The 22,633-nt window shown below is 42.1% G+C and overlaps 1 protein-coding gene across 13 annotated transcripts in view; it reads right to left on the reverse strand.

Annotated features, from left to right (window-relative positions):
- NHSL1 (NHS like 1) overlaps positions 1-22,633 on the reverse strand; it is a 228,783-nt gene that overhangs the window by 74,575 nt on the left and 131,575 nt on the right. For 12 of the 13 annotated variants that reach the window (XM_053289204.1, XM_053289198.1, XM_053289211.1 and 9 more), the window contains exon 2: positions 1,229-1,381. In XM_053289204.1, the coding sequence (XP_053145179.1) occupies positions 1,229-1,381 (153 nt within the window). Of the gene's footprint in view, positions 1-1,228; positions 1,382-7,806; positions 7,902-22,633 lie in introns of those variants that run through there. The other variant, XM_053289234.1, reaches the window with a different exon arrangement.

The raw sequence follows: 22,633 nt of genomic DNA on the forward strand, positions 1-22,633 counted from the left end.
GAAAGTCTGTTAAGTTAAAGACAATTGTTACTGAAGAAAAAATACTAGTTGCTCTATTATTTTCTTTCAGTTATCTGGCAATGTTTGTGGCTAATTTGATCTCAAAATACCTAGTTTAAATTATTGAGGTTATAATGTGTTATATAAAGTATTCTGAGAAGAAATGTCTCAGTAGATAGTATGCACACACTAACATGTTTTACTGGATTAAATGTGTGTTCTGCACTTTGGCCCTGTATTGCAGATATGTTGTTTCAATGGTTTTTTTAAAAACCTTACCATTTTCCAGTGCCAAATACTTAAACTGCTTTGCTACTCTCATTTCTAGTTATCAGAACTATGTCCGGAAAACCTGATATAAGCAAGATATTATGGTTCAAACTCACTTCTAGTATGGCTCTTATTTTCTTCTCCACTCTCAACTAATCTGTGGGGCTTTACTGGACCTTGAGAGGACACTATCAAGTCTCTGGAAATTCAAGTAACAGGAAATTCATGTCACATTACACAAATAAGCTTTGTGTATACAGCTCTCTTTATGCAAGTACAATCAGAAAAAATTCCCTGAAACTTCTGATCAAGACGTTGCTCTTGTGTATTTTGTCCAGTGTGTCATGTATACCAAAATACAAGAAGTCCTAGGGATACCAATGACAATGGAAGCATTGCCACATTGTTATGGAGCTAATTTCTCATTAAAAGTAGCATGGTGGGGAGGGAGGGAGAAATAAATAAGGACATTCATTTTAACTTTTATTACTTTTAGCCTAGAAAAATTTACCATTGATCTAGAAGGGAAGACAAAAAATCCACAGCTTTATCTTAGTTGTTGCCAGAAGTGTGTATGTATTCTGGCACAGTTCAGACATAATGCTAAACCATGAGGATAATAAATCACAGTTTGTTTTTTTATTTATTTTAAGTAACTAGAATATGTTATAGTAGTAATCCACCTAGGGCTATTACTTTATACTAGACAATATAATGTCAACAATTTTGAACAAAGCATAGTTCCCTGAGGTTGTGTGTCATGGGAAAATGTGATTACTCAAAAGTAAAATTTAAACTTTCAGTCTTCCCAGGGATGTATGAAGAGAGAGGAGAAGAGGGGAATCATGTGAGCTCAAGGCATGCCACAGCTCATTCATGATGATCTATTCTAAACCATGGTTGAGATTACTGTCTGAACCATTATGCATTGGTCATAATATTATCACCAACTTCCTACCTCTCAGTACAGACTTCAGATTCAGCTTAGCTTGCCGATGCAGATCTTCCACACAAGGTGGCCTTGAGGAGGGTAGAAACACATTCTCTTGCTGATGCCAGGGGGCAGTATAATGGACTGTCCATCTACTTTCTTCATCTAGATTGGAGACAGCTGCAAAGGAGACAAAGACAGAGAGAACCCAAAGTTATCATTAATTAAACTAACTTTATTTATTTATTTGATTTATATACGGCCCTTCAAAAAATGGCTCAGGGCAGTTTACATCAAATTATGCCAGCTATGGAATAACCAACAGGGTTCTGAAAATGCAGGAAGACTATCAATCACTTTAACTGCTCGCCTTTATTTCTCTAATCATAAATCAATGCCACGCCTACTATTTATTATTAAAGTTCTTTCCAGCAGCATAGTTGGAAATACTATGTACAACTAGTTTTGGACCAGGACTAGAGAGACCTAAATTCAAACCTCGTTCAGCCTTGAACTCACTGAGCGATTTTGGGCCAGTCACATATAACTCAGTCTAACCTACTTCATATGGTTGTTGTGAGGATAAAGAAAACCATGTACACTGGTCTGGGATCCTTAGAGGAATATTGGGATATAAATGCACAGCAGTAACATTAAAAGAACAAACAAACACTATCTATATAATAGATTGAACAATTCACAATTATAGTTTACATAAGGATATCCATCTTTGCACAGATAGATATCAAAGCCTGCCAGAACAGCCAGGACTCCACTTGCTGGCACAAATAATAAGGGGAGGTGGTTAAAGAGTTCTTCCTGGGCAGGGAATGTCACAGTGCTGATGCAAGCAGGCCCTGCCTTGGGCCCTCACTGACGGGATGGGATCTAAAGCAGAGTCTCCTCAATGGCTGGGAAAGAAGATTTTATTTATTTATTTATTTATTTTTATTTTGCATTTTTATACCACCTTTCGTTAAAATATAGCCCCAAGGCTATATCCCTTCAAGTACAAAAAGATATCCCTTCAAGTACAAAAGGTCACACCATTTACATATTTCAAATGTTCCCTTACTATGGAAAAATAAATACAGCACTGATTGTCACCAGTAAACTGAAAACATCGCAGTCTGAACTGTCTTACAAATATGTCCGCTCCCGCCCGCCCCCACCCTCGTCCCAACTGATTATATATTTGAAAGCACTGGAAGAATATGGAAACTTCTGGTACCCTGACAAGACAGCTCCAATGGGAAAAAGCAGAAATCATCCAACCCTTCCCTCTGAAACTTGACAGATTGGTACTAATGAAACCATCATTGTACTACAGGTGAAACTCGGAAAATTAGAATATCGTGCAAAAGTCCATTAATTTCAGTAATGCAAATTAAAAGGTGAAACTGATATATGAGACAGACGCATTACATGCAAAGCGAGATAAGTCAAGCCTTAATTTGTTATAATTGTGATGATCATGGCGTACAGCTCATGAAAACCCCAAATCCACAATCTCAGAAAATTAGAATATTACATGGAACCAAGAAGACAAGGATTGAAGAATAGAACAATATCGGATCTCTGAAAAGTATACAGTGTACTGTGCTTGACTGGCCAGCAAACTCACCTGACCTGACCCCATAGAGAATCTATGGGGTATTGCCAAGAGAAGGATGAGAGATATGAGAAAAAACAATGCAGAATTGCTGAAGGCCGCTAATGAAGCATCCTGGTCTTCCATAATACCTCATCAGTGCCACAGGCTGATAGCATCCATGCCACGCCGCATTGAGGCAGTAATTGCTGCAAAAGGGGCCCAAACCAAGTACTGAATACATATGCATGACAGACCACGTCCTCCATGAAATTGGCTAAGCCCCTTTTAAAGCCATCCAAGCTGGTGGCCATCAACACAGCAAAGAATTCCATAGGTTAATTATGCACTGTGTAAAAAAGTACTTCCTTTTGTTGGTCTTAAATTTCCTGGCCTTCAGTTTCATGGGATGACCCCTGGTTCTAGCACTGTATGTGCGCGAGAGAAAGAGAAATTTTTCTCTGTCCACCCTCTCCACTCCATTCATAATTTCATACACCTCAATCATGTCTTCCCTTAATTAACTCTTGGAAAAGAGTCCTTGACTCCAGGTAAAGTGTCTCAGATGCTGTAGCCTAGCCTTATAGGAAGGTGCTCCAGGCCCCTGATCATCTTGGTTGCCCTCTTCTGCACCTTTTCCAGTTCTACAATGATAGTGACCAAAACTGTATGCAGTACTCCAAATGTGGCCACACCGTATAAGGGCATTATATTGTTGTTGTTGTTGTTATTAATTCGATTTCTATACCGCCATTCCAAAAATGGCTAATAAAAATATTAGCATTTTTATTTTCAATCCCCTTGCTAGGAATCATTATTCCTAGCACGGAATTTGTCTTTTCGTAGCTGCTGAGCGCTGAGTCGACAATTTCAACGAGCTGTGTTGAAAATGTTCATTTTCCTCTGATCAATAGCAGCTTCTTCCACTACTTTTTAAAATCTTATATTATAACCAGGGTGGATTTGATTTAAATCAAACTGATTTAAACTACTGCAAAGCAGTGCCTCCCACTCCCAATCCTCTCAGATGGTCCAGAAGGATACTATGGTTGATAGTATAGAAAGCTGCTGAGAGATCCAAAGGGACCAAGAGAGACACACTCCCTCTATCAAATCTCTGATGGAGATTATCCATCAGGCCAACCAAGGCAGTCTCTACCCTATAGCCCACCCGAAAGCCAGTTGGAAATGCGTCTAGATAAACCGTATCCTCCAAGGTTGCCTAGAAATGAGAGGCCACAACACCCTCAATTACCTTGCCCAACCATGGAAGGTTTGAGATAGGCCTATAGTTGCTTACCTCTGAGGGATCCAATGGAGGCTTCTTCAGAAGAGATCTAATAAATGCTTCCTTAAGGCATTCTGCCCACCCTCAGATAAGCATTATAATATCTACCAGGCCTTCTACAACAACTCCCCTGCCAGACAGTATAAGCCATGTTGGACAAGGGTCAAGAGAACAGTTGGTAGGTCACACCATTCAAAGCAGCATATCCACATCATCAGGAATCACAAATGGAAACTGAACCAGCATAACCACATAAGAGGAGTTGCTGGACACCTCTGAATTAGACTCTGCAATAATTGTGGGATCTGAGTCTAAGGTAGCTCGAATATAAGATACTTTATCCACAAAAGACTCATTAAAAACATCACAATGGGTAACTGATGGTCCAAAATTCTGTTTCAAAGGGAAAGGGACATGTACTAGCCCTCTTACAACCCTAAAAAACTCTGCTGGATGAGAGCTTGAGAATGCAATACAGGCAGAAAAGAACAGCTTCTTTGCCGCATGTTTTGCCTGAGCATAGGTTTTCAAATGCATTCTATGCTGTCATGGTGGATTTGATTTAAATCAAACTGATTTAAATCACTAGCAGGGTGGATAAAAATAAAAAATATCCGATTTAAATCAAAAAAATCAGATTTTTTTGATTTAAATCAGATTTTTTTTAATTTTTATCCACCCTGCTAGTGATTTAAATTGTGATTTAAATCAGTTTGATTTAAATCAAATCCACCCTGGCTATAATCTGATGGATTCGAGTAAAATCTTCCTCCACTTGTGCTCCAGTTGTCCACCTTGCTGCTTCAACTTCCATAGTTCTTCCGTATACCAAGGAGCCAATTCTGAAGCGGGTTAGAGAGGACACTTAGGTGCGATCATGTCTACTGCCCTGGGGAGTTTGTTATTTCAGTTCACCACCAGGGCATCAACAGTATCACTGGCAGAGCCAACACTAAATCCTTCCAAGGCTTCTTGGAATCCTATTGGACCCAATAAGGTCCCCAACAGTGTTCCCTCTAACAGGGATTTCCAGATGTTGTTCACTACAATTCCCATAATCCCCAGCCAAAGGCCACTGCAGCCGGCGATGATGTGAGTTATAGTGAACAACATCTGGGAATCCCTGTTAGAGGGAACAGTGGTCCCCACCCCTGCAGCAGTGGGACTATCTAAGGTACTTCCAACCCTGGGTCTCCAGATTTTGGCCTACAACTTGCCAGCCGTCAGGGCCATTGGCAATGATGAGGATTGTGATCCAACAGTATTGGTGGATCCAAGCATGGGCATCTGCAGGACTTTTACCAGGGATGGGGTAGGGCTAAAGATGCAATCCTATACCCACTTACCAGGATATAGCCCAACTGAATTAAATGGAACTGGCTCAATCTGGGGGGCAACTACCCTCCGGATGTCCATGAACCCAAAGTTGGAATCCCTGATCGGTATGAACTGGGGGTGCATGGAAGCTCCAAACTTACTCCCATATCTCACTGTATGAACATCCGACATACCAGAGTGTGAACCATCCCTTGGTGAATTTAGTTATATCTGCATGTACCAGTTGACTCTCTTTTCCCATCACAGCAGTAGGCTTAGAAACTTCCTTCCCACAAAGGTTCAGTGGGGCCTCCCTCTTCCCTGGATGTATTTCATCATGTAGTCAAATCCTTTTTATGCGCCTGTTGGTATGGCTACTATCTGACTCCTGCTTTTATTACTTACTGATGCTGCTCAGCATGTAGTCTGCATCTGTATTTTCACTTGTATTTTAATTATTTTGAATAGTTTTATTTAGAATTGTACTGCCTTGGGTACCATCTAAGATGGAAAGGTATAATTAAATTAAAAAATCCCAGCAGTAACCTTTTTTCTCATGTAGTAACTCAACATACATTTTTATTTTAAGAAGTTCATCTAGAAATTTGAATGATCCAGGATCAATGCACATCTCCTTATAAGCTCATGTATGTTCATTTTCAGTGAATGCTATTTGCTGTAGCGCTTTGCCTCATAACACATAAGCAGGAACAAGTTGACTACAATAGGTATGGAGAAAGACAGACAAGGGAAATAAGCATCTTTATTATTCTCTAAGGACCACTTGGCATTCTTCTTTCAAGTTCTTCTCCTTCCTTTTAGTTATCTCAAGCAAGTACACTACATCTGCGTTCCCCCCCCCCAACCCCGCTTAAGCACTTGTTATGCTTATGTGAACTCGCCCAAGATTGCCCTCATCACTTCACTGCCCTGTGTCTGAGTATTCATTGCCTCTTTGTTGCTCAGTAGTGGTACCACACCTCTCCAGTGTGACCCACATTAAATAAGAGCGATTTCCACATTATCTTTTTTCTTACAGCTATATCACTTTTGCAAAGTTTTGACTGGTTGCAGTCATCAACTCCCTCAGTGTTATGAGATCAAGTGTGGAAACAACTTAAAACAAATACAAAATGTCTCAATATGAGATGCACTTGGGAGGCTCAGGCTCCTGCTCCTGCTGCTACTACACTATGAAGGCTGAGCAAGTCTTGCATCTTGTTAGTGTCCATATGGTAAGAGCAAACACCAATGTATCATACCGGAAATGCTATATGCTAAAAGGTATATTCAGGCGGAGGAGGAAACATTCAGTAGTGCAAAAAGTATGTTTTTTATATGGCCAAATAACTGATTATGCTAATTCTCATCTATTACCTACAACTGATATACACATTCACACGTTAATGTTTCTTCCTAAATGTACATGCTTGTGTACATTTGTACAAAATGTACAACTCCCTCCTTTCAAACCATGTTTACAGTACTTTCATAAACACAGGAATATAGTGTAGCTGCCCTACACGTTCCTCAGGCACATTCCGCTGATCCTCATTACACCAGCTTTCATTATACTGATATGACCAGAAACACCTCATGCAGCAAGGCAGATAATGCTGACACGGTACATGACTGTCTTCTATGTCCTTCCTAAGCAGAGGTCAAAGCCAAAAAGATCATGAATCCGCTACACGATCACATCAATCGCCTTCAACTTACAGAAAATGAAAGCTGTATTAAACAACTGTCAGGGAGAAACCAACTTGCAGAGAAAATCTGTTTGTGGATATATGTAGAATGCCACTGTTAAAAACATGCATGGACACTGTTAGTAAGTTAATGTGTTGCTCTGAACAAAGGCTATTTAAGTATCATGTTGGACTGAATGCATCAAAGTGTCTATTACAAGTTTGTGCCGGTGCAATAAAGCAAAGGACTTAGGGAGATAGTGCACCCAGATCAGTCCAGACTGAGTTTTTTTGCTTATTGCTGGCTCTAGGTGTGTATAATAATAGATACAGCTGAGGGGTCAATTTGATGTTAGCTGGGTAAACTGCTCAGTAAAGAAATATGCTACCTGCACCAAGTTACTGGCACAAAGGCTTCCAGCTCTATTATCCTACAGTGCATGTAGAAATAAGTGGTTCTTTGCCTCAGGCAGACAAAGGAAAATGAGCAGGTTGAGATTCAAAAGTTTACTGCAGCAACAACAAGAGCAGGTGCTCAGTATGTAACCTTGAGGAAACTGCTTCTACACACTACAAAACACTACACACTACAAAACATGACAAACAGGTTGTACAACTGAAAAAATGAAATCAAGTTAAACATGTCTGTATCATCAATTCAGCTTTTCTGCAAACGTTTAAGCAGATGGAAAACTGGTAAGAGGAAGCCACATTTACTTACTCTTTTTCTTGAAAAATTTGATTAAGGACTTGAGCTTTGTATTGATGAACACCACCATTTCAAGCAGCCTGTCTATATTCCTGCAGTTTGGATCCCATAGAAAGCAGGACTGTCACACAAGAAAGTAATTTCCAGAGCAACTCCCAACAGTTCTTGCAAACCCTAGTAACTTTTTGTCTGCTCCTGGCATCCTCTTCCCTTTGTCTCTTCTTTCAGTGCAACTTTGAGCTTCCCCTTAATGTCCTACCAATTAGAAACCATTAACAGTCCTTGAACCTGAAGGCTTCTTTCTGAAACGTGTAATGCGGATGGCTGCAAACAGCCAGTTACAACACGCGGGGTGGGTGGGGGGAGCCAATCTTTGTTTGCATGGAAGCAAGATGGAGATTTCTGCTTCAACACTCATCCATCCATATATCTGCCTTTCTCCCTCCCCTCAACAGCAGATCAACAGTTTCTCCTCGCTCTCCTGCCACTCCAGGTTGTAGTTCACAACAAAGAGGAATAATTTTTAACTAATTTCCCTTGGCATTCCCTTGGTGTCAAACTCCTTTACAGGTCACAAGAAACGGTGGATGATTTCATCTCCCAGGCTAATTGTGAATATATGGAATTTGAACTGCCTGGGACAGTGAGACTTGAAACTATTGTTTCCCAAATCTACCCACGCACACACCCCCAGTAGCCCCTCCTTCCTATGCTGAAGCAACATTTATGATCAAAAAGAGAGGTCTGTGAAGAAGTTATTGCTTTTCCGGGTAAATAAGGAAGACCCTATTCCCATCTTTTTAGTTTGTACTTGGTAACTATGTTTCAATTGTGACTATATAGTTCAATTGGTAACTATGTTTCACAGTGCAGAAGGTTTCTTTCACACCATCTTGCCTTTGAATCATAGATTCCCCCTCCCCTGTACGACGATCTGGAGACAAACAAGTGTTATTGTAGGCTTAGTCTTTCCTTCATTTTCTTTTCTTTCTTAAAACCAACTTACAAATGAAATGGTGAAAGGAGAACACTTAATAATTAATATAGTTTTATTAATTAAACTTACAAGGCCTAACATCATTTTTCAAAATCTCCCTGGGATAAAGGAATAGGGGTTGTTGTTTTTTTAATTAAACATATTTTTCTCCTACTGGAAATGATTCAAAACCATTTGGAAAGAAAAATGCTAACTACAGCATCAATGTGCTCAGCAGGGCATGCCTGTAGCACAATACTGAGGCTCAAGAAGTCAGACTGCCCTTTGAAAGGAAAGCTAGGTAATGCCTTGACTCGATATTGAAAGGAATTCTCGTTTCCCAAAGAAACGTCAACAGCAGGAGCCATCCTGGTCTCCTCCAAAAGAGGCCCCGAAAGTTCAGACCTTTGGGATAGCGCATGCTGAAGCAGGTGCTCTTGGGAAATGTTCCCAGCCTTGTTGAACTGCCTGATGGCAAGTGAACAAAATAAAATATAAGGGAAAAAGCGTTTTCTATAGGACAACTCCTAGGAGACATATAAATAATCCAATTTGACATTGGCATGTCTTCCCTCCCGAGATATCTAGATGTTTTTAAATCTTGAACATAGTTTTGGTGTTTAATGCAGCAGCTCCTTTAACTTTACTTAGTAGCAATTTAATTGAATAGGCAGTGGTTATTCAATTTATTTGAAAAGGCTAGTTTGTTCCTAGTTGGTTTCAGGAAAGAACTCCATTCTACATGTAGAAGCACCAAACAAAAAAAGTCAAACACAAATGACAGAAATTTAGTTGATGGTCTAGAAAGGATCCCAGCTGATTTGCCATCATTCCAAAAGCCCTATAAGTTAAAAGCACATAATTTCATTGGCTCCCTTAATTGGCATACTACTCAGCACACACAAGAACTCTATGCAGGCCTGAATATGTTACCACCATAACTTCAAGACTACATCAAAATAGCACAAATAAGGGACATTGCACTGCTGCTCAACTTTTTTTTTTTTTAAAGGCCTTTAATAGCAAGCTCTGATAATCCACCACCCATCAACCAAAGGAATTAACTTTAGAGAGATATAAAAGCAGCTGTGTTTGCCTTTCCTCACTGTATTGAAAATTTACCTTCTAACCTTTGGTATGTAATTCCCCACACTGAATGAGTCCTCAGTGAATAAAGTTTTCCCTTCTCGTTTTAAAAAATGTTTTCATGAAAAGATTAGACTAATATTTGTATTACATGAGGGTAGCAATGACACTGGAACATCCCTCTTCTCCACACATTGTTTACTAAATGACATCTACAAGATGAAGAACCAAAGACCAGGAGAGGTACACTTAAGACACATTCCTCTAGCAATGTATTCTGAAGAAACAGAGATTTGAGTTCGAATCCTTGTCTGCTCGGCTATCAGATTTCAGTGGATGAGGTCAGGCAGTTCACCTTCTCTCACTGTTCAATCTTCAACTATTTAACAGGAACAGCAGCAGCAACCTCTCTTAAATGATACTTTGGAGGACAAATGTGACCAAAAGGTTGGCTGGTAATAAGTACAGGAAAACCCCGTTATTCACAGGGGTTCTATGGGGGGGGGAGACGACAGCAAATCCACGGATGCTGTAACATTAGGGCTATGGGAATCCGGGGGGGGGAGGTTCCCGGGCTACCAAAAATTGCAAATAATCGGCCAAAATAGCTGCTTTCCCCTTCCAAATCACCCCCCCCCAAAATGCCCTACCATGCTCCTGAATAGTCCACTGTTCAGAAAAATAGGCCAAAAATAGCTGGTTTTGTCCTGTTCTTTTTGTAAATTAGCCATAAAATGGCTCCCCAAAACAAAATGGCAGGCGGAAATCTCTGAGGTCATTTCCGGTCACCCCTGACCGGCAGATTTAACACTTTCCCCCATTTTTTTCTGTGTATATTGAGGTCGGGTGCTAATTACCTGAAAGCAAATATACAAAACCACAAGTGCTGGACTCACGATTAATGAGGACCACCTTTATTGCTATGCAGCTTAGGGGCAGGAAGGCTTTGCTGCCTCTCATCAACTATCAGGAAAACAAGAAACCAGTGGTGGTGGCATTTGCGGATGGAGCCATGGGTGAGGAGCCTCTGAACAGTGTCAGGTGGGTGGGGGAAGACGGAAACATGCCCGGTATGCCTGTTCAAAAATTCAGCTGTGAAACATGCAGAAAGGTCCTGTGCACAGTATCGGGGAGGGCTGCTAATGAGATGTAGAGCCACAGGAACATTATGGAAACCATGCAAGGAATGCTGGGAAATCTAGTCCTTCCTTCCTTCCTAGTTCTTTCCCCTCATGCACCATCCTAAGTGGCTTCCATGACATTCCTGTGGCTCCCTCGTGCTATACACACAGGACTGCTCTGCATGGAGGTAAAAGCTGAAGAGCCAGAAGCAAGATGCAAATGATTAAGCTTCAATGCTTAAAAACCAAATCTTTGCATAGGCCTAATGCCCGCAAATTGTATAAGGAGGATTATAATAGTCATCATTCCATTTCAACAAGAACTATTCCAGATAAGTACCACGCCTTTCTCTTCAGCTGTACATTAGGGGTGTGTGAGCTGGCTCGGTTTGAGCCAGGCTCAACGTCCAGCCAGTTTGGCTCAAACTGTGTGGGCCTGAACTGGACTGGGCTCAGCCAGTCCAAGCTCAAACTGAATTGGGCTTGATTCGAACCAAGCCGGCTCGGAACTCTACTAAGTAAAGAGAATGTACTGAGGATTCCCGTTTACCAGTAGAAGTGGGGGGAGGGGAGGGAGGCTTCTCTAAAAGTAGAGTGGACGGAAGTAAGCAAGTACCTCAAAAGTGCCACTGCCAGCAGTTGCAGTGGCTCCACCTCACCCCCACCAGTATCCCCTTGAGTAGCGTCCGTTCAGGCCTCTGTGCAGGCATGGAGACCATTTTAGAGACCTCCATACCTGCACAGAGGCCCAAATCAGGCTACTCAGGGAGGGAGGGAGGGGGACCCGCCACGCCCCCTTGCGGCTGCAGCTGCGGCCAGCAGCACTTTTAAGGTACTTTTTTTACTGCTCTCCCACCTGCTCTACTTTTAGGGAAGCCCCTCTGGGCTAGTGGTGTGCACGAACTGGTCCGGAGGCCATGTTGGAGGCCTCTGAACCAGTTCGGAAATGGACCGGTCTGGCGGGGGGGGTCTATCTTTAAGGGCAGGGGGGTAGAACTTACCCCTCCCGCCGCTCTTCCCCCTCCGGCGCTGCGCTTAAATTTAAGTTTTCGGGGCAGCAGCGTTCTTCCCTGCCGCCCCGGCCCCTGTCGTTGACTGGAAAAAGCCTTCAAGCAAACACGCATGCGCGCATCACGGTGTGACGCACGCTGCGTGTGACATATGTGGCGCATGGCAGCGCTAGGCGCGTGCGCCGCAATGCGCACATACGTGTTTGCTTGAAGGCTTTTTCTGGTCAACGACAGGGGCCGGGGAGGCAGGGAAGAATGCTGCCGCCCTGAAAACTTGAAATTTAAACGCAGCGCCGGAGGGGGAAGAGCGGCGGGAGGGGTAGGTTGTAACCCCCCCACCCTTAAAGATAGACCCCCCCTTGCCGGTCCAGAAGGATCCGGACCGATGCACATCCCTACTCTGGGCCCCCTGCTCCTTTACTAATAAAGGGGAATCCTCGCTTGTGTCTCCTTTATCGGTAGCACTCTGAGCCCTTTCGATCCGGCTCAATTTGAACTCAAACCGGGTCCAGTTTGACAGTGCCCAGAACCAGACTGGGTCGAATCTGGTTTGGATTCAAGCCGAACTGGCTTTGTTCATTTTATTTTTATTTTTACATTTATATCCCGCTCTTCCCCAAAGGAGCCCAGAACGGTGTACTACATACTTAAGTTTCTCGTCACAACAACCCTGTGAAGTGGGTTAGGCTGAGAGAGAAGTGACTGGCCTAGAGTCACCCAGCTAGTATCATGGCTGAATGGGAATTTGAACTCAGGTCTCCCCGGTCCTAGTCCAGCACTCTAACCACTACACCACGCTGGCTCTCTTTTTGTGCACATCCCTATTATACATGTTGTCACTACCAAATCCTATTTTGACAAATAATAATGTAGGCTCCTTTTCACATTTCTGAGTTGAACCTGCTATGATTGTTTCTCTCTTTTAAAGGCCATGATATAACTACAAAAAGCAAGCCTGCTAGTTTTAAAGGAACTGCATGTGTTATAAATATTTAAAAATCAGAGTCATGCAAGCGACCAGTTTTATTTAGTTTGTCTAAAGTATGTGCTCCACCCAACCTGCCTTTCCATCATTATGCCCTCTTCACAAATATCTTTCCAGTTGATCTGTTCCATTACAGTCCTCTGGGACAGTCACCCTGACAATGAGAATCACATAAAAGGTCTTCAGCTGTGAAACAATGGGAAATCTATTTTCCTCTCATTGTATTAGGTTAATTTCTTAGGAACAATGTTTCATTTATTCATCTATAAAGTCTTCCAAAAAGTGTTCTACTAAGAACTGATGCTGCTGAATTATCATTATATATCTATCTATCTCTCTCTCTCTCTCTCTCTCTATATATATATATATATTCTGTTAAACACACATGAAAAGATAATATTTTAACATGAATGACACTTTGCAAAGCAGTTTTGAAGGATACATAAAGTCATTAACTGAACATTCCTGTATCATTTATTCAACAATTATCAAGCAGTTCAGTCCTACCAAAACCCTGAAGTTAAAACATATTTATAACTGTTGGATTCAACCATATGCAATATTAATATTCAAGAGCTCATGAAAGGGCAGATAATCCAAACTTTGGGCATTAACATATATTTTTTATACAGTGTACACACACAGAGGGAGAGAAACTATCCCAGAAATCTGCAGAATAACCAGCCAAGCCAAGAATATCTTAAACTACCTACAGTCAATCCATCTGAGTAGAGTGGGGGAAATAAATAAAGCAAAAAGATGTGTTCAGAGCAACAGCATTAGACAGTAACATTGAAAACAAGACATATGCACCTCTCTGAAATAAATACTAGTTTAATGTAAAGTGGGGCATTGTATGTATGTATGTATGTATGTATGTGATGAGACACATTTTTCATCACATGTACCCAAGAACTAGTAGTTCTATACAGTGAAATAGAAAACCAGTGAGGTGTTAAACTTTCCCCCAATCTTTAAGGACAGCTTTTCATATACAGAAGCAAATGTGTTTACTTCACATACACTGGTGTTACAGACATGATTGCTGTGTGCTATATGGAGCCATAGATGCTGCCAATGACCTACCACAACCAGGCACATCATCCTTGTCAGAGATGCATTTATATCCATACATTCCTAACAGACAAACTGAAAAGGGGAAATATCTATTGGGGCCTGAAGCTAGGTAGCACTGAGCCCTTTCTCAGACATTGTCCAGTTTTATTGCTTTAAATATCCTTAAAGCAATCATTAAGAGATTCCTTAAACAGAAATCTTTATAAACCACAGTTACTTCCTCTACTTAACTGCTTATTACAGAACTAAGGAACAAAAAAGTATGAAACAGCCACCAAGCCCTGCCCACTTGTATTCAGACTCCATTAATCCAATCAACGTGTCTGAATGCAATGTTGCCATCAAACATTTCCTCTACAAGGAGAAATGATAAATAATTTATAAATTATGAGGCATTCTTTTACCCTTTCAAACCAGCCAGGTCCAGCCATCCCATGGCATTTTTCTCAAGAACAAAAGTGAGTTCCCGCCACAAAGGCGCTCCCAAGAGGCAATGAATTCAGCTGCCCTCCCATCTTGAACCCAAGTCACTCACAATAGTCTCTTTCAGATAGGCAATCTCAGCCTTCTTGGGCCTTGATACTGCCCCTGCTACTAAAAAGTGATAATTAATTAAACCAGGGATGCAGAGAGGATTCAGAAAGAAGTCGTAAGTTACTCAAAACAGTTGCTAAAAGGGTGAAAAAAGACCTATGCACCACTTAATCCAAAGGGGGATCCATGCATAAAGCAGGGCTTTGCAAAGATTATTGAGTAGGTACTGCTTTAAAGAAAATCATGGCAGCTCCCTCATTATCCATGCACACAGGAGATTAGAAGACTCCGGGAAGCAGACTGAGGGTTGAAACATAAGAAGAATGGGATAGAGAAACAATGCAGCATAAAGAGGAAAAGCTCAGAATGTATTGTGATAATCCTGTTTAGTCCTTAACGTAATAAAGTTTTTAAAATTACCTTTTTGTACTTCTGATTCACTTTCTCTCTGCCATCAAGCAAGAACTACCATCACAATTACCACCTGAATAAGGAACAGGGTTGTGTGAGGAACCCTTACATCTGTAAGGATTTCAAGTTTATACTATGTTTGTATCCATCCCAAGCCTTTGAGACAGAGCAGGGTACAAATCAACTAAACCTCATTCCACTCACCACAGGTATCCCTGTAGGAAAACCATTTTCCTTTGGTTGGAACATTCCTAGTGAAACAGATCAAACTGGGTGGAAACAATTTAGCTTCCATGAGTTTTTAAATCTGCCCCATTTAACAAGTAGTACATTAGAGTAGTAGCAGATTACACATCTTGTTTTAAAATCGCAGATTTTCATACTACTTTGAAAACCCTTCAGACCAGTTCACATCAGCATGGAACTCAATTCTATCCAACTTGGAATCAGTCCAATTAAAGTGTATATTTTTTCTCTCCCTTCTTCAGCTCCCATCCCAACACCCACCAAACCACTGGGCTATGACAATCTTGGCTCCCTCGCTCCCCAGTCCCTCCTTATTTTGCCCCTGGAGCTGCCTTCCCTCACTGTGCAACTGCAGGCCCACCAAGGTTGCCAACTACCACATTTTACACTGTAGTTCTGCATTTTTACAAATACATTTCATATCTTTGTTTTCAAAAGCCTTGCATCCAGGTATGTATTTTCTCTGGGATACCTAAAGTTGGCATTTACATCTGCCTAGACTGAGATCCATTTGTTATATATGCTTGCAACTTCACCCAAGTATGCCCAAAAGCATAGAAACACAAATGTGTAGCATACCAAGCGTGTTAACACCTGCCCCAGATATGAGCCCCCCTCCAAGGGAGCCAGATTAAAACAGACCAAGAAACTACATTGTCCAAGAATGCCTGGAGTTTTGCAGCAATCTCAAGCATAATTAGTTTTCCCATAAACGGAACACAGGATGACAGAGAAATCATCTCTGGAAAAAGATGTATTCTTTAGGGGTTTAATCACTGCCTCCCTTAAGCATAAACACAGTTTTCCATTGTTAATTAACCTATTAATTATATGCCCCAGAATGAGGATTCTCCTAATCCACTGGCCAAATTAGTTGTTATGAAGAGGGATCCAAGAATATGTGCTTGCACATACTCCCACTAGCAATTTTTCAGCATCTTCTGAGGAAATCAACTGAAGCTGCCTGAAGTGGTTGATCCAAATGCCAACAGTATCTCTGGCTTGGATCTTGCCTTTCCTGTGGTTACCAAGTCAGTCAGATTTGTAGTTACCAAGTCAGTCAGAACTTTGACAGAGAAGAAGTCAGAGTTCTTTGTGAAATTCTGGCTTTCGACAAGACGCAGTGGAAACCAGAGCAGAGGGCTACATGGTGCCATAGAGGAAACTGGACTCTGCTTGGATCAAGTAGCATAGTAGTGCAAGTGACGGAACAGGTACACAAACCACCTGGCAAAAATATGACACACATCCCACTGAATCATGTGAATTCTTGATTAAGCCTGAGTTTCTGACACAACAAAAGAAGTGCAAAAGCGCTTGAGGCTAGAGAACCTTTAAATTACACGAACATTCTAGAATGTGATCAAAATTAGGTTCCAAATCGGCCATGCAGATTTGGCAACAACAATTTATATACCACTTTTCAACCAAAGTTTCCAAAGCGGTTTACATAGAGAAATAATAAATAAGTAAATAAGATGGCTCCCTGTCCCTAAAGGGCTCACAATCTAAAAAGAAACATAGACACCAGCAACAGTCACTGGAGGAACTGTGCTGGGGGTGGAGAGGGCCAGTTACTCTCCCCTTGCTAAATAAAGAGAATCACCATGTTAAAAAGGAGCCTCTTTGCCCAGTTAGCAGGCATAATAAAGCCTTTTAGTTTTGCACCTCCTCTGTATAGCCACTGCTGCACCCACAAACTCCTCAAGTCTGGTCCCATTTGTCCATCTTTCCACCCAGAGTCTTCCCACTTTTGGGATTTTGCAGAGAAAAGAACATTATAAACGATCTTGTCTCCCCAGACACATGTGGTAGTTTTTCCTGAAGGCTCCTGAGAAGTATCTTTGCTGCTGCTGTGGGAGTTGGGTGCCTCAATCTGCCCACTATTTGGCCCAGAAATCAACCTGACCAAACACCAGCCATGTACTCACACACCTCCCCTCTCCCTTCACAATGAATTACTGGGTTGCTGGTGTGGCCACATTTATGTGTGGTCACTATCTATGGTGTGGCCACATCTGGAGTACTGCATATAGTTTTGGTTGCTGTATATTAAGGAGAACATTGTAGTACAGGAAAAAGTGCAGAGGAGGGCAACCAAGATGATCAGGGGCTTGGGGCATTTTCCTTATGACGCAAGGCTATAGCATCTGGGGCTTCCTATTCTGGAAAAGAAGCAACTATGGGGAGACATAGCAGAGTTACATACATATAACCTACATACGTAATACTGTATGTATAACATGTAACATACATATAACAACATGTATATAAACAACACATGCCCTCTTTTCTCTGACTGCACAGAGGGAGGAAAGGTGAACAAAACCGGCTGCTCTTCTGCTGGTAACAGGCAACAGAGAGGAGCAGTAGCAGGGCTGGGGGCTCCATGGGTTAGCAGTGAGCCCCCTCCTAAGAAGGGGCAGATGAAGCTTTTTGCCGCTCATAGGCACCAAAGGATTTGCTGCTCCTTTCTGGGGGCGGCGGCTCCACAACATCTGTGAGGAGGCTGGGAGGGGCAAGGGGCAAGTCCCACCCCTTGCAAGTCCCACCCCAGGGGGAGGGGAAAGTCCTCCCTTTTACCATCTAAAACGCCACTGTGCAGGGGGATATGGTGACAGGGGCGACCACAACGAGAGCTCCTTCCAGCTCCCCTCCTCCTTCCCAAATGATCGAATGGCCCCTGTCTGCAGCCCATCTTGGGCCTTTCTGGCCCAAAACTGGTTGCCTGCAGATGGGCCGTTCAGTCATTTGGGAGGGTGGAACTGGAAGGAGCTCTCTCACACACACGCCCTCCCCACAGCCACTGCTTCGGCCTCCGCTGCCCCCATCCTGCCACTCAGTGGTGCTTTTAAGTAGATGAAAGGGGGGACTTTCCCCTCAACACTCCCCCTCACTGCAGCTGCTGCCACTCCAAAGAGGGGTGGTAAAATTTGCCGTTCCTCAAATTTTTCCACCATAGGCAAATGCCTACTCTGCCTCTTGTTAATCTGCCACTGCTCCTAAGCAATGGGCCTCAGCATGCATCCAATGCTGGCCCACACCTCAGCCCACACTTATCAGTAGGGATGTGCCCAGAACTGTTCCAGAGGTGGTGGGGTGTTCCCTTAAGGGTGGGGGAGGGTGAACTTATCCCTCCCGCCGCATTTCCCCCACCAGCACTCTGTTGTAGCAAAGCATATCTCCCTGCCACTCTATTACCCTCATTGGCCGGCAGTACCAGGCGTGCAGGCATGCATGGGATGGGCGCATGTGCACCCGGTACTCCCGGCCACTTCCGGCCAATGAGGGCAACAGGGCAGCAGGGAGGTACACTGCTGCCCCGAGTGGCTTTGCTACAACAGAGCGCTGGTGGGGGAAATGCAGTGGGAGGGATACGTGCACCCTCCTCCGCCCTTAAGGGAACACCCCCCCCCCGCCTCCAGAATGCCAAAACGGCTCTGGTAGCCAAAACATTTCGGAGGCCTCTATAATGGCTCAAGCCTGCTTATCAGGCCCAACCAGTGGTTTGGTGCCATTCCTTTTTTTCAGGCAGCTCCTTGAAAAGGCTCATGTACACTAAAGCTGGTTTGGCTTTTCCCCAAAACCCCTGGAAGCCATAATTTTCATAGAAGCTTCTGAGAATGTTTTGTCAGCCATCCTTCATAAAATCAGATACTAGTTCTGGACCCAAAGCAGTTAAGCTTGCAAATTGTGGAGATTTGTAGTGCAGTTAAACCCATAATCTCATTGCATTCTTTCCACTTCTGCAATGCTGTAAGTCAATGTGGAGTATAAAGTATTCATCACTCAGTCTTAACTCTGAGAGCACTCATCATGTGACCCTCAATCTTTTATCCTGAAACTACCACTGCATTCTGAAGATAGTTCAAAAATGTGAGGTGCTTACAATGCTGGTAAAACATCTATTATCCTGATCTGCATATAGTCAGAAAGGTTCATTTATGAAATTAGAATACCAGTGACCTCTGATATAATTTTGCAATGTGGTAAATTTCCAAGTTCCCAGTTACTCACATAGTAGACTCCTGCTACTTTAAAGCTTATTACCTTTAAAGTCCTGAACAGCTTAGGTCTGAGTTATCTTAGAGCGCACCTTTTTCTGCAAGATCCCCACCACACATTAAGGTCATCTGAGGTGGTCAGTCTTCAGTTAACACCAACACATCTGGTGGTGACTCAGAGAAGGGCCTTCTCTGTACCTGCTTCTGGGCTGTGGAATGCACTCCCAGCAGAAATCCGTAATCTGAGTTCATTAATGGCCTTCAGGAGAGTCCTTAAGACCTATCTGTTTGGCCTGGCCTTCCAGGGTTTTTAAACTGTTTTTAACTGTAAAGGTTTGGGCTGGTTTTCCAGGGTTTTAATGGTTTTAATAATAGCTTTATGTTGTTTTTACAGTTTTTGATTTTTATTTATTATTATTTTATTTATTCAATTGTAATAGTGAGTTGATTTTAGTTTTATTTTAATGTAAACAGACCTGAGCCTTTCTTGGAAGGGCAGTATAGAAATAAAATATATAAATAAATACTCACATATCCAAAAAATAATTCCACGAAGCAGTAATACTATAAAAGAATGTAGGCTTATATAAACCTTTCATACAAAAACAAACATTTATATAATTCTAGGAAAATAAGCCAATTAATTAAGGTTTCTAGTTTGAAAAGAAACATTTGAGACAGCAGTACAGAAGTCAGATATATTACTGGGAAATTTACAGTAAGGTCAAGGAGAGGACTGACCTTAAAGGAAGAAAATTTGATTGAAGTGTAAAAATGTCAATGATATAATCAATACAAATGAATTACCAAATCCCTTAGGAAGATTTAACCAATAAAAGCTCAGAACTGTGTGCTTACCATGCCTGTGATGTGGAAAAAGCTAAGAACGTCTTTACCTTATGATATGCAGAACATCAGTGGGTCCCAGAGGAGAGAACCATGGAGCACAAAACCTGAGCTCCCTAATTACAAAATGGACTCCCTGGGTAGGCCTTAATGAAGCCAATGCCTACTGATGTCAAATCTACAGGGGAGATGTAAGAGGAGAATATCAACCTATCACACAGAGTTGTTTCAAATAAAGAACAGAACTAGCAAATTCAAAACTACCAGTAGGGGTGGGCAATTCTTCTGGGTAAATAAATGCAGAATAAATTGTTATGAGGATGCATGATCTCCTTTGGGAGGATTTAGCAGAATATATATATTGTTTCCTCCTCATGCTACAGTTTGAGAACCAAAAAAATGTTATTACAATAAGTCATCTATGGAAGCACAGGTAGAAAACATGTGCAACAGTAGTTTCCTTATTTGAATTTTGCAATGGCCCAGTGTTCTTCACTGTAAAACCTGGGAGCCAGTGGTAGCTCCCACCAACCCTAAGGGCAGCTACCTGTTTATTGCAAAGTTTCAGGGCAAATCTGAACACTCTGTATAATCACCCTGGCATCATGTGGAGATTACCCTTCCCACTGTGCAGTGTTCCCAGCACTTTTGGGACTCCTTTAAGAGAAACTAAGCCCTTCTGAGTCTCTGCACCATTTTGAAAGGCATGCACAGAATGCTGGGAAGTGCAGCCCTTCCCAGCACTTTCCCCAGACAGCTCCTAAGAGAAAAATCAGTTTCTCTTAAAGGGCCCTGCCAACACTGAGAAAAGTGCAGTACTGTGTGAAGGTACCCACAGTGGGAAATGGCTCTCACATTGAAGGTCCTTCGCCAAAATGGCCCACACTTGGTAAATAGTAAAGATCACTGCAATAACCACAGTACTTCAGGCTTGGACAACAACAAATTAATTCAGTTCCTATTTGCACTAACAGCACACATCCACCTCTGATTTTGTTCATTTGATATGATACTATGGTTAGCATGTAGTCAGTGCTCTGCTTGCTCACTTCCAACACACAAACTCACTATCAATGACTTGCCCATGTTATCATGCTTAAGATATAAACTAACAGAAAAAGAGTTCTTTTCCCCCCAGTAGCTAAATTAAGAAAAATACCAAATCCCACGCAGAAGTATAATCAAGGCCATCCGACCAAAACCCTCAAGTCAAGAACCTTCAGCATACAAAAGTTGAAAACATACCAGAAAAATTGTGGGAGCGGGTGCCAAATTTGTGAGAATCTCTCAATTATGTCAATTACATCCAGCTAAACATTAAAATGATCTGTGACTCTCTGGCTCGTTATATGACCCTCACAGCTGAAACGGCTGCCCACTTCCAGGCAAGAGGAAAACAAAATTTCTTGGATAATAAGGTTAAGCCGGAAATGCCAAAAAGCCGCTCAAATAATGTTGAGACAACTGAATTGATTGATTCAGATAATTAAGAACATTCTCAGTAGGCACAGCAGAGCTGAGTTCCAGATACATCTCCCTCATTTTAAAGTATGGATTTGTGAATTTGGTAATCCTAGTCATTCAATAAGTCACCTTAAGTGGTGCAGCGGTGAAATGCTTGACTAACAAGCAGAAAGTTGCCGGTTCGAATCCCCGCTGCACCAATATTGGGCAGCAGCAATATAGGAAGATGCTGAGAGGCATCATCTCAGACTGTGTGGGAGGAGGCAATGGTAAACCTCTCCTGTATTCTTCCAAAGAAAACCACAGGGCTCTGTGGGTGCCAGGAGTTGGAATCGACTTGATGGCACACTTTACTTTACCTTTAGTCATTCAGTAAGTCCTCATTTTCACAAGAACCACTGGAAGTGCAATTTTCTGCTACAAAGTCAACTGCTCCATTACTTTGAGAATTGCTCCTTGCTATTTTATTGCCAGTGATACTGCTCTACAAACAAAGGGGAAAGAAAAATATTTAGGACTAAAATCAGCTATTCAGCTCTAAAAAGAGCAGTTGAAAATGCTGAGCTTGGCTGTCTGATGTCCACTGGACAAGGCGAAGGAAAGCTGGGGTGGTGTGGGAGGAGTTCCTTAGGTATCTTAGTTAAGTGCATCCAAACAGTCAAGCAGGCACTTTGTTCTCTTGGTCCAGAGGATGGTTCTTGGCTGTGCTCAGTAGAGGCACCTGGCCAAACAGAACGACAGGAGAATAAGATAGCTTGGGGAACTTGGATGCACACAGCAGAAGGGCAGGGACAGGAGAAAGGGCCACAACTGTAGCCCAACAACCAAGGCCAGCCAACAATTTTGGAATGTTGAACAGGATCTTCTTCTTATTTTATCTCACCTAACCAGAAATCCACACAACTCACATTCCTTTATGTCTTCTAATAGTTTTTCATGGTGAATTACTACACACTGCTTTATTAGCAATTCAAATGAAATGCAATATTCTAGAAATAAAGTTGTTTACAACAACAGAATCGAAAGTATATCAATTTAATGCTGTTTGCTTCCACGCAACCACATCAAATTGTAACTTT

Source organism: Hemicordylus capensis, chromosome 1, assembly GCF_027244095.1.
Source record: "Hemicordylus capensis ecotype Gifberg chromosome 1, rHemCap1.1.pri, whole genome shotgun sequence".
Classification (NCBI taxonomy): Eukaryota; Metazoa; Chordata; class Lepidosauria; order Squamata; family Cordylidae; genus Hemicordylus; species Hemicordylus capensis.